This window comes from Mesitornis unicolor, unplaced genomic scaffold (genome assembly GCF_000695765.1).
Source record: "Mesitornis unicolor isolate BGI_N332 unplaced genomic scaffold, ASM69576v1 scaffold2855, whole genome shotgun sequence".
NCBI classification, from domain to species: Eukaryota; Metazoa; Chordata; class Aves; order Mesitornithiformes; family Mesitornithidae; genus Mesitornis; species Mesitornis unicolor.
In genome coordinates, this window is record NW_010186215.1 from 13645 (window position 1) to 29073 (window position 15429).

At 44.4% G+C, this 15429-nt stretch overlaps 1 protein-coding gene across 1 annotated transcript; it reads left to right on the plus strand.

Annotated features, from left to right (window-relative positions):
* Window positions 1-139: 139 nt before the first annotated feature.
* Window positions 140-6559, plus strand: EXOC4 (exocyst complex component 4; the record flags this gene model as incomplete). The annotated part of the gene is made up of 3 exons (XM_010185084.1): window positions 140-329; window positions 5500-5694; window positions 6539-6559. Coding segments are annotated over 3 exons (406 nt in total), but the record flags the coding sequence as incomplete, so codon positions are not given.
* Between the last annotated feature and the right edge of the window lie 8870 nt (window positions 6560-15429).

Here is a 15429-nt window from a genome sequence, read left to right on the forward strand (position 1 = left end):
AATAAGCCACACTCAGTGAAGTGTACAGACTGATAGCAGTGACTGCTCTGTGGTAGGTGGTACATTTCTTAGGCAAAGGCTTCCTGCCCTTATCAATAATTTCAAAATATCCCTATTTTCCTAATCCTTTTGCCCTCAGGACGTTATCTACCAGCGATGACGTTGAGGACCGAGAGACCGAGAAAGGCCGCCTGGAAGAAGCTTATGAGAAGTGTGACCGGGATTTGGATGAGCTCATTGTGCAGCACTACACCGAGCTCACCACTGCCATCCGCACCTACCAGAGCATCACCGAGCGCATCACCAACTCGCGCAACAAGATCAAACAGGTGAAGTGTGGCTTTTTTCTGTGATTGAATCCACTCCGTTGCGTGTACTCTGGGTACAGATTCGTGCAACTCCTCCTTTTCCTGTTTATTGTCCTTTTGTTGGTGATGCTGCAAACTCCCATTTTCACAGAGTCATTAAAGTTGGAAGAAACCTCTAAGATCAAGTCCAACGTCAACCCAACCCCACCATGGCCACTAAACCATGTCCCCAAGTGCCACATTCAGGCACTTCTTGAACCCCTCCAGGGATGGGGACTCCACCACCTCCCTGGGCAGCCCCTTCCAGTGCTTGACCACTCTTGGAGTAAAACATTTTTTCCTCATATCCAGTCTAAACCTCCCCTGGTGCAACTTGAGGCCATTTCTTCTCATCCTATTGCTTGTTGCTTGGGAGACCAACACCCACCTCTCTACCCTGTCCTTTCAGGGAGTTGTAGAGAGCTATAAGGTCTCTCTCAGTCTCCTTTTCTCCAGACTAAACAACCCCAGCTCCCTCAGCTGCTCCTTCTAATTCTTGTTCTCCAGACCTTCACCAGCTTCGTTGCCCTTCTCTGGATGCATTCCAGCCCCTCAAATGTCCTTCTTGGGGTAAGACACCCAAAACTGACCCCAGGATTCAAGGTGCGGCCTCACCAGTGCCCAGTACAGGGGCACAATCACTTCCCTACTCCTGCTGGCCACACCAGTGCTGATACAAGCCAGGGTGGTGTTGGCCTTCTTGGCCACCTGGGCACTCTGCTGGCTCATGTTCAGTCGCTGTCAACCAACACCCCCTGGTCCTTTTCTGCCTGGCGTTTTCCCCAAGCCTGTAGCGCTGCATGGGGTTGTTGTGACCACATTGCAGGACCCAGCACTTGGCCTTGTTGAACCTCATCCAATTGGCCTGAGCCCATGGATCCAGCCTGTCCAGGTCCCCCTGCAGAGCCTTCCTACCCTTGAGCAGATGAACACTTCCACCCAGTTTGGTTCGTCTGCAGACTTACTGAGAGTGCACTGAATCCCCTCATCCAGATCATTGATAGAGATGTTAAACACAACAGAATTTTAACCTTTTATTTCTCACTCCCTTTTTCCAGCTACTTGTTATCCTGAGCTGAACTAAAAAAATGAATTAAGAAAGCTCTGTTACCCACTAATTCTGTACTAGGCCTGATTTTCAAGTCTCTCAGTGGCCAGGCTAGGAGCAGACCATCCAGTCCTAATGCACTGGTCACAGGCTGTGCCTTACTAGCCACATGTTTTCCATAGGCTCTCTCTCTGAGAACACAAGTAATTAAAAAACAAACCAAGAGACAGGATAACAAAGCACAAAGCTTTGCGGTGCCCCCTGTTATTTATTGTCTAGGCATGTTGTTATCAGTGTTTTGAAGTTTAAGGGCTGCTATGCTAACGCCTTTCCATCTAAGCTCTTCATATCTTGATCTGTTGGCCTCCAACCACTTCCTATATAGTCTGGGTGATTCATCAGCTTGCTTTCTTCTCAGAGAATATGTATTTTAGTGCTATTTCCAAACTCAGCTCTGTTGTGTGAATGTGCATGAACTCCGTGCCCCTGTATCTTTCTGTATTTTGAGTGCTCACACTTCTGTAGCGTGCCAGTAAATAACTCTGGCGCTCTTTGTTGTGGACTTGTTCCATCTGCTCTCTCCCTGCAGCAATATTTTAGTTCTTTGTTCCCCTGTCCTATCTTTTCTTTCCTGTGTAGTTTGCTATACCTAAGCTTTGCAAATCAGGCACCAAATTTATTCATTTTTTAAGATTTCCTGGCTCTGTGCAGGTCTCATCACAGCGGTGCTCTAGGAGCAGTAGGCTGTTACCCTTTTGGGGGGCTATGAACTGACCCTTCTGGCTTTTAAAATTAGTTTAGCATTTTCAAAGAAATTGAGACCATTCTGATGCTTTCCAAGGGTAAGAGTTCATTCTAGGATTTATGTACGAAGCTCAGCACTTTGAAAGCAGAGATCAATTGAACTAAATTTGAAATCAACTGTAGCCGGTGGCCTTTTTTCACACAGTATACTAAGCTTTGCAGAGGTCAAAACAAACATACAGAGGTGTGACCCTTGGTCCCACCTAGAAGGATGACTGTAAGGGTGAAGGACCTCTTGATATTTAAGTTTTCTTATTAGTTTTGGTCAATATGTATTGAAGTAGCTTTGACCTAATCTCGTGGGAGGCCCCAGATCTGGTTTGTCATCAATCTGTGTTACGCTATCAGAATTTCTTTTGATGTTCCCCTCTTGTGGAAGGTGGATAAATGCACAGACGTTTACTTGCATTAGAAGTCATGGAAGTGATGGGTAGTCCAGGTCCCTCTTGTGTATCTGCCTTTTGTAGTCAATTCTTGTATGAATTAGCTTGGTTTTGAATGCAACTTTACCACTGTAAAACTGGATTATGAAGCAAAACCAATTTGGTCTTACAAAGGGAGTTTTTTTCTTAAAGATTTGCTGTTCGCTCCTTCGCCTGCTCCCAAATGTAGGTAGAGTTGATCTTTCTTGCCAGGACAGGAGCAGGAACGCCTTGTGAGATTCCTTCAAGCCCCAAGATTGTTCTGCTGACCTAATTTGGCCCTGTGTAGCAGCAGTCCACTGGTGATGCTGTGCTGGGTCAGGGAAACATTTTAAATTAAGGTACTGAACAGAGATTAAGTCTGAAATGAACTCTGTATGCAGTTTAGCTTGCCTCTGCTTTTGCAGCAGGTTATGACCCTCCTACGTTAGCTTTTCTGTTGGCTGAGGATTTTTCTCTGTTGTTCCAGAAGGACATTTCAGAGTGCAATGTTACTATATTGAAATTTAATCTCTTCTGCCTCTGGATGGAAGCTGTTTTATGTAGCAACTGTTTTCACAGAATCACAGAATGGCTCGGTTGGAAAAGCCCTCTGAGATCATCACGTCCAACCGTTCCTGTCTACCCACTAAACCATATCCTTAAGTACCTCATCTACCCGCTCTTTAAATCCATCCAGGGATGGTGACTCCACCACCTCCCTGGGCAGCCTGTGCCAGCTTCTGACGACCCTCTCAGGAAAGAACTTCCTCCTTATCTCTAACCTGAACCTCCCTTGGCACAGCTTGGTGCCGTTTCCCCTTGTTCTATCCCCCATCACCTGGGAGAAGAGACCAGCACCCACCTCTCCACAACCTCCCTTGAGGCAGTTGTAGGTGGTGATGAGGTCTCCCCTCAGCCTTCTCTTCTCCAGGCTAAACAAGCCCAGTTCCCTCAGCCGCTCCTCATCAGGCTTGTTCTCCAGAGCCCTCCCCATCCTTGTGGCTCTTCTCTGAACACGCTCCAGAATCTCAACATCCTTCTTCTAGTGAGGGGCCCAGAACTGAACACAGCACTCGAGTTGTGGCCTCACCAGTGCTGAGTCCAGGGGGATGATCACCTCCCTGGACCTGCTGGTCACACTGTTTTTAATACAGGCCAAGATGCCGTTGGCTTTTCTGGCCACATGGGCACAGTGCTGTTTTTTACCATTTCTCTATATTTTGTTTCATCTATGTGTTTCACCTGATTTTTTTTTAACTGCCTTTAGATGGACCAGGTAGGAGAATGCGCAGCTGAAGTGGGATTGCTCGAGTGCTTTGAAGGCTGATTATTTAAAAATAAATTGAAGGGCCCACTCCTGAGCGTCTCCCTTCATGTGTAATTCAGTGAGAGTTCAGCCTGAGAAAAGGTTGGACCCTACGTATTCATAACTTATCACAAAAACAAGAATAGTGTGAAAGCGATGTGTGAAGCTGCGCTGTTAATTGCTTCCACGTTTTAATGTGTATTATTGATTTGCATTATGCAAGAAGAGCGAGGTTTTACTGACCTTACTGGAGGATTTTGGGAGAACCTGAAAGCAGGGAATGTGGGCTGTGAATTCAGGCTGAAAAAAAGGATAAGGAATACTCTTGATGTTTCCTGAAAGAGGCAGAGCAGTTGAGGCTTTGCCACACTGAGAGGATGGCATGAGGCTCAAAACCCCAGCTAAATGGCAGACATCAAGGTGTTTCTCTGGGTGATGTAATAACCTTGATAACTACTGAAAATGCGGAATTGAACTGTATTTTAACTGCTGTTTGTTCTGATGAATCACAGAATCACAGCACGTTAGGGATTGGAAGGGACCTCAAAAGCTCATCCAGTCCAATCCTCCTGCCGGAGCAGGAACACCCAGATGAGGTTACACAGGAAGGTGTCCAGGCGGGTTTTGAATGTCTGCAGAGAAGGAGACTCCACAACCTCTTTGGGTAGCCTGTTCCAGTGCTCTGTTACCCTCACTGAGAAGAAGTTTCTTCTCCAATTTCAGTGGAACCTCCTGTGTTCCAGTTTGTGCCCGTTACCCCTTGTCTTGTCATTGTTTGTCACCGAGAAGAGCCTGGCTCCATCCTTGTGACACTCACCCTTTAAATATTTATAAACATGAATGAGGTCTCCCCTCAGTCTCCTCTTCTGCAAACTAAAGAGCCCCAGCTCCCTCAGCCGCTCCTCATAAGGGAGATGCTCCACTCACTTGATCATCTTTGTAGCCCTACGCTGGACTCTCTCCAGCAGTTCCTGTCCTTCTTGAACTGAGGGGCCCAGAACTGGACACAATATTCCAGATGCGGTCTCACCAGGAAAACCTTCTCTCTTACCCAAAAATCAGTATTGCTTGAAATATTAGGAAAATGGTTGTGTTCTCAGTCAGGTTTCAAGGAACGGACCCCAGCCTTGAAGGAAGTAGGAGACGTGCCAAAAGATTTAATAGGCAGATGGAAAATGTTTACAGCAGAAAAATTAGTAGTGGCTTATTTGCTTTCACTGAAAATTGGATTCTTGCTGTATGCCAAAATACTGAATTGATTTTTGGAAAATGTGCAAATAAGTCTTTGGTCATGGTTTAATAGAATCCTGCGTTTGTTCATGTCATGATGCTGCCGTTAAATTTTCACTAGCGGTACAGAACTTGTACTAAAATACATTTCACAATGAAATCAATTCCAGGATTTTTTTTGTACTCTTGTTTCCTTTCAGTCAAAGAAATAACCAGAAATTTTAGGAAACTTGGATGTAGTTATATTCTTGTGATATATTTGGAAATCCTAATAAAGTAAATGTGGGAAAGGGCTGATCCGTGTTAGAAGCACCAATTACAGGGGCAGATTTAATTCAACTTTTGACACGTTACTTGTAGGTGAAGGAGAACCTGCTGTCGTGCAAGATGCTGCTGCATTGCAAGCGGGACGAGCTGCGCAAGCTGTGGATCGAAGGGATTGAGCACAAACACGTCCTGAATTTGTTGGATGAGATCGAGAACATCAAGCAGGTCCCTCAGAAGCTGGAGCAGTGCATGGCCAGCAAGCGCTACCTCAACGCGACAGACATGCTGGTAAGATGCGGTGCCTCGTGCTGGGCCAGCGCCCACCAGAACCGCACTGGGCAGCTGTCTGATCGTCTGCAGGCAGAGCTGCCATCTCTGTGATTTGCTTTTTTCCTGCTTAGTTTCTTCTTTTGTCGCTTGCTGCTTTCTTGTACTGGAATTTCTGTTTGGTTTTGTTTTGATCCTTCCTGCCTAGACTCATGGTTGCAGTCCCTCATCCTGTTTGGATAGCTCTTGTTTTACCGAGCTGTACTTACCTCTTTGCTTGTCCTCATCCCGATGCTTTCTCGAACCATCTAGATCTTCACCCATTTGATCTGCACACAGGATTTCCTTCTGCTTTTGCAACCTGGTGCTTCATTCAAAACGAATTTCCCAGACACCTGCCTGTATCATCATCTTTATATCTTATCAATTATTTCAAACCCATTTATGTTATGGAAGAACTATCCTGTTTCTCTCCTAGTTCATCTTCCAGAACGCACTCACAGCTTTGGTCAATATTCAGAGAGGAGACTGTTTTTCACCATTCCGATCAAAGAAGAGCAGCACAGCCGTTAGATCCAGAACCTTCCAAAACCCAATCTGGCCTGTTTGCAAGTATTTCCCTGAAGCATCTTCCTCCTTCACGCTGCCCCAGGCTCTCCTGAGGATGTATAGGCTTCTCTGTGATCTCGTAACTCTTCAAGATGCCCCTGGCTCTGCCTTTTTGTGGCTGGACTCAATGATCTTAAGGTCTTTTCCAACCTAACTGATTCTATTCTGAGTGAGTTTGCCTCTCATTGCCTTCCTCCAGGTCTGTTACCAGGAGTCTTGATCCTTTCTACTGATTTCCAGCTCTTTTTTCCTCTAGGTCTTTTACCAGGACTCTTGATCCTTTCTACTGATTTCCAGCTCTTTTTTTCTATTTTTCTTTTTTTCCTCCCTTCAGGTGTTTTTCTTCTTCAATTCCATCTCTTTTATACCTTTCAACTCCAGTCTTGTGGTGAATGTAGAAGTTTCGTGAATAGCTTCTCTAATAGTGATCTATTTTCTTGTTCTCTTGTTTCTAAACTTAACAAGCACACTTTTTTCAACTCCAGTCTTGTGGTTAAGGTAGAAGTTTCCTGAACTTCTCTAATAGTGATCTTTTTTTCTTTTTCTCTTGTTTCTAAACTTAACAAGCACACTTCCTCACCAGACTCCACTCCTTTCTTCCCTGGAATTGTCTTCTGCTGGTAATTAAAAACTTTACAAGAGAGGTGATCCTTCTCCTCTGCTTAGTCCAGACGTGTGGCGTGCTGAGTCCAGTTCTGGACTCTCCAGTACAAGAGAGAGATGGAGTTACTGGATCGAGTCCAGTGAAGGATCGCAGAGATGGTGAAAGGGGCTAATGGCTTCAAACTGGAAGAGGGGAGATTAGACTGGATATTAGGAAGAAATTTGTTACTGGGAAGGGAGTGAGATCTTGACACAGGTTGCCCAGGGAAGTTGTGGATGCCCCATCCCTGTTCAAGGCCGGGTTGGACGGGATTTGGAGCAGCCTGGGCTGGTGGAGGTGTCCCTGCCCATGAGGGTTGGACTGGATGAGCTTTAACATCACTTCCAACCCAAACCATGCTGTGATTCTATGATAGGAGCATCTCACGTATGAGGAGAAGCTGAGAGAGCTGGGGCTGCTTCACCTGGAGGAGAGAAACCTCGAGGAGATCTTTTCAGTGGTTATAAATGTGTGATGGGAGTGCTCAAAGAAACCAGAGCCAGACTTTTCTCAGTGGTGGCCAGTGACAGGAGAAGAGTCGATGGGCACAGGTTGAAACATGGGAGATTATGGCTGAACCTAAGAAAACACTTTTTTACTGTCAGGATGGCTGAACGCTGGAGCAAGTTGCCCAGAGAGGTGGAAAATTTTCCAAACCAGACTGGATGTGGTTCTGGGCTCCAGGTGACCGTGTTTGAGCAGGGAGGTGGGTTTAGATGTTCTCTGGAAGTCCTTTCCAACCTTAAGCAGTCTGGGATTCAAAAATGAAGGCAAAAGAAGTATGTCTGTTCACATTCCTATTTGTGTTTGCAAGCAAATGCCTTTAAGGAAATCTTTTCATTGCCTTCTTTTGTTATTTTTTTTTTCAACCTTACTGTCCTTTGTATTTGTCTTAGCTGTGCCTCTTCACTTCTTTTTAGTAAGTCATTATTCAACAGGATGAAAAGCTGGAAATCTTAGTGTTGTCACCTCATATTCCTAGAGCTCAGACTCAAACTTTAATTTCCTTCTTTCTGTTTTATCTCGTTTTACCTTAAATACAACTTTCTAAAACTTACTTGATTTCCTCTTAAACATTTTTGAGTAGTTTGATGTCATTCTCGTCATCTCTTTTCTCTGATGCCATGTGTAGCCCTGTCTGGGTTTCTGCTCTTGCTGTCACATCCTCTTGTCTGATTTCACTCTGCCATCACCTTCCTGGTTTTTACTGTTGCCCATATTCCGTTTTCACGCCACAGCTGATGCAGTTGTCTTTCTATAATCTGATCACAATTTCCCATTTCTTTTGTTTTAAAACCATCTTCCAGGAGCCCTCTCCACCTTATTCTCCTTGGAGTCTCATTGTCCTTCGAATATGAACCATTGGCTTTTATCTTTCCCATCTGGGAAGGGGCAGTGTATCCACTTCTGTTGTGTAAGGATGCTGGAGGGAGTGGTGCATCTCTCTTATGAGGAGCGGCTGAGGGAGCTGGGGCTCTTGAGCTTGGAGCAGAGGAGACTGAGGGGTGCCCTCATTCCTGGGGATCCATTTGGAAAGGGCGAGTGTCAGGAGGAAGGAGCCAGGCTCTGCTCTGGGATGTCCAATGGCAGGACAAGGGGCAATGGTCCCAAGCTGGAGCACAGGAGGTTCAAGCTGAACACGAGGAAAAAACTTCTTTCCTGTGAGGGTGGCAGAGCATGGCCCAGGCTGCCCAGAGAGGTTGTGGAGTCTCCTTCTCTGCAGACATTCAAAACCCTGGCCGTGTTCCTCTATGACCTAGTTTAGGTGATCCTGCTCTGGCATGGGTTGGACTGGATGAGCTTTCGAGGTCCCTTCCAACTCCTGAGATTCTGTAATGCGGAGTGGAATTTTTATTTTACTTTCCAAAATGATGTGTAAAACCTGCTCGAATTCCTGAAAACAGAGCAGCAACGCAAGGACTTGAGGCACCAAATGTGAGAAGAGGTCAGTCAGGTTTTGCCAAAACTTTTGCTAAGTTTCTGATGTAGGGAATTGGGGTGTGAAGTTAGTCTGATATTTGCAATTGTGAGATATAAAGAAGCAGGTGGAAATCAAGGGGGTAGTAGAGCAAAACATGGTATTCAGAGTTAACATCAGTGTCAACTGAAGTGTTAACCAGTTAGTGCTTTCTTTTATTGATGGACTTGCCCGTTTGCTTGGGTTTTCTTCAGGTTTTGGGGTTTTAAAAAATTATTTAATGTTTTTATTTATCTTTCCTGGAAAGTAATTAATTTCCTATCTGGAATATAACATAGGAAGAGTAAGAAGAAAAATCAGAATACTTAGGGTTTATCATATAATCACTTTAAAAATCAGAATACTTAGGGTATAAAATCACTTTAAAGTCAGAATACTTAGGGTTTATCTCATAATCACTTTAGAAATGGTTTGCAGTATGTGTGTTTGTGCTGTTTTATTGGAGTGCATTGTGTGCAGATTTTTTTCTATATACACTTACAATACATACATGCAAACTGCTGTGTGTGTAGGTAAGGTTGCCCAAGGCTAAGAGAGAGAGCAAATATTAAACCTCACTGAACTTCTGTAGTTTACCGTGCTGTGTTTTGTTGTTTGTTTGCGTGTTTTCCAGAATAAAGTATCTTTTCTAAGAAATCAAATTATAATGATATTAAAAGCAGCTGTTAGGGTTGGGTTTTTTTTTTAATGTATCAAAAAATGCAGAGAAACCTCAAGTGAAAACTGAAGGCACGATTTCAGCTGCTCATTGACACTTGCAATCCTCATTTGGAGCCAGGTGTCACAGAATCACAGAATATGAGGAGTTGGAAGGGACCTCAAAAGCTCCCCCAGTCCAACCCCTGCCAGAGCAGGATCACCAGACCAAGTCACACAGGAACGTGTCCAGGTTGGCCTTGAATGTCTGCAGAGAAGGAGACTCCACAGCCTCCCTGGGCAGCCTGGGCCATGCTCTGTAACCCTCACAGTAAGAAAGTTTTTGCTCATGTTCAGCTTGAACCTCCTGTGCTCCAGCTTGGGACCATTGCCCCTTGTCCTGGCATTGGACATCAGAAAGAAGAGCCTGTAATAAAGAGAGAGGTGTACCTGTAATAAAGAGTACACCAGAGAGAGGTGTACCTGCAATAAAGCAATAGCAACCTTACCTGCGCTCGGAGCTTCTTCATGGACTAAAAGTGCCGTAGGCTCATTGGCTTTTGCCACCTTCTGTTAACACTGCCTGTGATGCTGTAATCACTCACTGGCTGCAGGGATAATTCCTTTCTCCTTTTCTATGATTTGAATATTACATCAAACGATGACTAAACGGTCAGGGATGCGGAGCGTGCATGGATCTCTCCTTTTGTTTCGTTCCTCCAGGTAAACAAATGCTCATGGCTTATGAAGAGCCCAGAGTGATGTGACAAGGAGCCTGTATCCCTCCCGTTGAAATTGGAGCACTGATTAATGTTGTTGCCTGTAGCCTTGTGATATGTACAGTGGAAATTAGACCTTTGCAGCCGTCGCGTTGGGTTGATGCAAGCCCTGTAACGGCACAATTTCTGGTGGCTGCATCGCATTTCTGCGGTCTGCCCTTTGTATTCCTCTCACATTAATTGAAGTAATTTTGCCACTGAAGCGTGTTTCAAACCTCTGCATTTAAATTGAAATTTTAATTCCCTTATTGTTTGGAAAAGATGGCTGAAGATGGCTTGTTACAGGTTTCATTATCACTCAGAACTCTCCAGCTGCTGGTTCTAATGTGCAACAACTGAGAAATGCTGGGAAGAATTGTTAATAAAAGAATGGCAGCTTTTCCCAGTAGCATGAACACAATGCAAAGGTGTTTTGTGACAGCTTACATCTGTATGAAGTTAAATATTGGAAGTGGCAGCTTTTATGTCTCTGGCTCTGTATCCATCTAGAGCAGCACAGGTGAGCTTCAGATGTTGGATATCCACGTTCTGTGTTCCTCCTGCACCTCGATAACGCACTGTGGTGAGCAGAGCCGGTAGGGTCCGGTTTGCTGTTCTGTAATTGCACCTCACACAGGTTGTGTTAAAAAAAAAACAACAAACCAAAAACCTGGTTCCAAGCACCTCTGAATTGTGAAGCTTTGGAGAGATCGGGAGGGTTGGGAACAGTCAGACCTCCTGTTTGAGGTCGAAAGCATTTCAGTTATTTTCAATTTCCCTGTATGGTCTCTTAAAGTGCGAATATGTACGTGTTTATGTAAAGGATGTGGTTTTTCACATGCTAAATTGCTAAAAGTAATGTTCACTTTTATGTGGCAGTTGAGCGCACAGGCACACATATGTGTGCATTTTCTGTTTAACAGGAAGCATAAAAAGGAGGCTCAGGGGAGGCCTTATCGCTCTAGAACGGACTGAAAGGAGGGTGTAGTGAGGTGGGTGCCAATCTCTTTACCCAAGTAGCAGGCGATAGGACGAGAGGAAACTGCTTCAAGTTGCGCCAGCAGAGGTTTAGATTGCATATTAGGAAACATTTCTTTAGCAAAAGGGTTGTCAAGCACTGGAAGGGGCTGCCCAGGGGGGGGGGGGAATCCCCATCCCTGGAGGGGTTTAAAAGATGTGTGAATGTGGCACTTGAGGACATGGTTTAGTGGTGGAGGTGGCAGAGTTAGGTCTGTGGTTGAACTTGATGGAGATTGCTTGGTTGGGGGCAGCAGTTCTGTATCTGGAAGGGCCATATGCTTTGCATAGCCATCACTTAATTAACTCAATCGTTGAGGTCTGTGGCGTTGATCTGTTTGTTCTGGCTCTGCTGTTGACCCGTGAGGTACCCGTAGGGAGAAATGAATATTTTCCTTTTGTTTAAATAATCAAAGAGATGAAAAGCTAAAAACAGTCGAAGGAAGAGATGTTGTTGAATCAAGTAATTAAAGGTCATATCATAATACAATTAAATCAAAATTGCCTAGGCTACTTTCTTTGCTTTTCCTGGCTTTTATGTGCCAAGGTTTGCAATTTTAATGAACTAGTACCACTTTGTCTAAGTATATAGAGTCTTAAAAACAAAAGAAAATCTTTTAATTCCAATAAACTGTGAACACTCGCTCTGAACTTGATCTGTTAGAGCAGGAGGACAGTTCCTTCAGGGTGGGACTGTGTCACAGAATCACAGAATCATTAAGGTTGGAAGAGACCTCTAAGATCATCCAGTCCAACTGTCAGCCACCATGTCCACCAAACCATGTCCTGAAGTGCCACATCCATGTGCTTCTTGAACACGTCAGGTGTCAGGTAAGAAAACACCGTGAAACTGCAGGAATGTATCAGCAGGACAGGGGTGTGGATAACTTCTGTTTCCAGTTGAATTTTTAATCATGAGGAGAGCAACAAGAAGGAAGAAGGAAGGTAGAAAGAAGGAAGTATGGAGCCTTTTGACTGATCTGCACCTGAATTTAACTTCATATTTACATATGTTAATTCCTTATTGCAGCCTTCCAGTTCCTGAAGGGGTCCTGCAGGAAAGCTGGGCAGGGACTTTTTACAAGGGCAGGGTGCAATAGGACGAGGGGGAATGGTTTTAAACTGGAAGAGGGGAGATTTAGACTGGATATTGGGAAGAAATTCTTGACTTAGAGGTGGTGAGGCCCTGGCCCAGGTTGCCCAGAGAAGCTGTGGGTGCCCCCTCCCTGGCAGTGCCCAAGGCCAGGTTGGCCGGGGCTTGGAGCAGCCTGGGCTGGTGGAGGTGTCCCTGGGGGAGCTTTAAGGTCCCTTCCAACCCAAACCATGCTGTGATTCAATGTTATGGAGCCAGGAACTGATGTGTGTGTGTGTGTGTGTGTGTGTTTCATTCAAAAGCACACCCTTCTCCTTTAGCCCATATGTTTTTTTCCCAAGAAATACAAAGCTGAAGCGACACAAATTTGTTTCTCAAGAAGTAGGCCAGGAAACGCTCCAACGCCTACTTCTCTTTCAATGTGGTGGACTTGTATTGCAGTTTCCTTGTGTCAGAAAAAGAATAATACATGTCTCCTGCTTTACTCCCTGAAGAGAATAATAGCATCAGGCTTTTCTCGGAGCTGCCCACTTTCTTATTGCAACTTTGCTTTGTCCCCAGTTTGTTCCGTTTCTGGAGTCGAGCTGGTGGCTGTTATCGTTGCTGCGTTCAATTAAATGTGCTTTGCACGGCACCCAGCTGCATGGGAGAGGAGATTGGTTTGCAGGTAAATTAGGTCATCTTCAAATGTGCTGATGCAGCATAGTTAAAGCACACAGAGTTCACCGCCAGCATCCTTACGATGCCTTCCATGTATTTTTGCTTAGCTCTACAGAGTGTAAGATCTGTAAGGGGTTAATTTTTTTTGAAGGGTATTACTTTGTTGTAAAATCTGACCTTTCTATCAGGAACCTACCAGTCTGAAGTAGAGATGCTCAGCAGCTCCTTTGTCTCCGTGCCAAAGCATTTCACCAAAAAAAAGTGGATTTTTTTTTTTTAATTACAGGGCTTTACAGCACAACTGGGCTGCTCAGTGAGTGAGAACATGGTCAGAAGTCAAAGGTGTTTTAAGACGTGAAAATGCGGTGCAAAAATGCACTTAAAGCTACTGAGGCAGTCAGAAGGGTGGTGTGGGAGAGAGAAATACTGGAGAGACTTCAGTAGGTAAGATACTTTGGAGAACAGTGTGCTTGGTAACAGCGTCCCGTACCTTTCTGTGCACTTCATGTTAAGCCTCTACGAAGGCATTTGGAGAGATTAACAAGTTCCCCAGGAATGTTGGATGTTTGTAGCCCCGGGCATGGCTGTTGAGGAGAGTTTTTTAATTTCTGTTACTTGAGTGTAGCTGCTACCTGTGGCTTTTCTCAGTATAATATGAGGAAAGTCTTTTTAATTAAAGTACCGTGTAGCGAGCAGACTCCTTAGACTGTAAGTACTTTGGAGTAGTGAAATATAACCAAAATTGCAATGCAGTTCTCGCCGTGTGTTTAATTTACTGTCTGCCTTTCAGCTGGAACAAGGAAAATCAGTAATAAGTCGTTCATTTTGCTGCTGTTTCTTGTTGCAGAGCTGGGATTCAGGTATTGCTTTGCAGCAGGCTTTCTACTTTAGCATTAATGCCATAAGTGGAAGTAAGAGACTTACGTTGGTTTGGGATTCTGTAGAAATGCTTTTAATACAAAATTTAAAATTTGACTTGAAATTCTCTTTCTTCTGAGTTCCAGAACTGGGGCTGTTTTCCCGATACTTTTTGCCTTGAAGTCCTTCCCCTGCTAAAATTGTGCCTTGGGGTTGTTGACTTTATTGATGATAAAGAAGCCTTTTAGAAAACAGAACTGAGAAGCTGTCATCTCGAGGGTTGTATCCCATTTCAGGTACCTGCTGAGGTGTACAAGTGTTTATGCTTAAAGGAACTGTTCTGTATTAATTTTTAATGATTGGCAAACCTCGTGATTTCAGTTAGCTGTGTGGTTGGGGTGTGGAAGAGGTAGAGGGCAGCTTTGTTTCTATTGAGTTGATGTATGCGTAGGGTATGTTGTAGTGATTCAAAAATATAAGAGTAGAAATCATAACGTTTCTTCTCTCTGCTGCTCATGAATTTAAAATACTGTACTTTTACTCAGATGGTAGGGTTTTAATATCATTTGTCTGACTCCAAGGAGCATTGTAAAGCTTAAGTAATTAACTTTGGTACAGTACTTCTAAGCTCCTTCTATGAGAAGCATTTCTACTACGTATTCTTAGGGCAGTTTTCAACTCCTTTCTTTATTATCTTTTAAAATTCTGGTTTTTTGGTATCTTCAATTAAATTAAACTTTCTAGGCTAGGTGTAAAGACATCACAAGGTACACTGTTTCTTTCCCTTTGAAACATTTTATCATTTTTTTTCCCCTTCGTATACTTATCAATAACTTTCATTCTTTTTATCCTGTAATTTCCATTATCTGAGGCAGTCTGTTGCATTAAACTGTTAGCGCCTAATGCTGCTTCATTTGCATTGACACGTGCTTGACCTCAGCCCCTCCGCTCTTACTTAATGCACCAACGAGCGTTGAGATCTCTCTGGAGTATTATCATGTGGCTGTTAGCTCTGCTAATAACAACCGTTCATTTAAGCTAATGACAGTTTATTAAGTAAGAAAACACGCTGTAATGAAGGTGGAGTAGAGGTGTCTCGTATCTTGTTCTGGTGGAAGTGAGCCGCAGCTACACGACAAGATGCTGCCCTTAATGAAAGGGAGAGGTGTCTGTAACGTTAGGAGGTGTTTCCATAGAATCACAGCATGGTTGGGTTGGAAGGGACCTTAAAGCTCCCCCACTCCAACCCCCATGGGCAGGGACACCTCTACCAGCCCAGGCTGCTCCAAGCCCCGTCCAACCTGGCCTTGGGCACTGCCAGGGAGGGGGCACCCACAGCTTCTCTGGGCAACCTGGGCCAGGGCCTCACCACCTCACAGTCAAGAATTTCTTCCTAATGCCTAATCTTAAACTATCCCCTTCCAGTTTAAAGCTATTGCCCCATGTCCTGTCGCTCTGTACCATTGTAAAAAGTCCCTCCCCAGCTTTCCTGTAGGACCCCTTC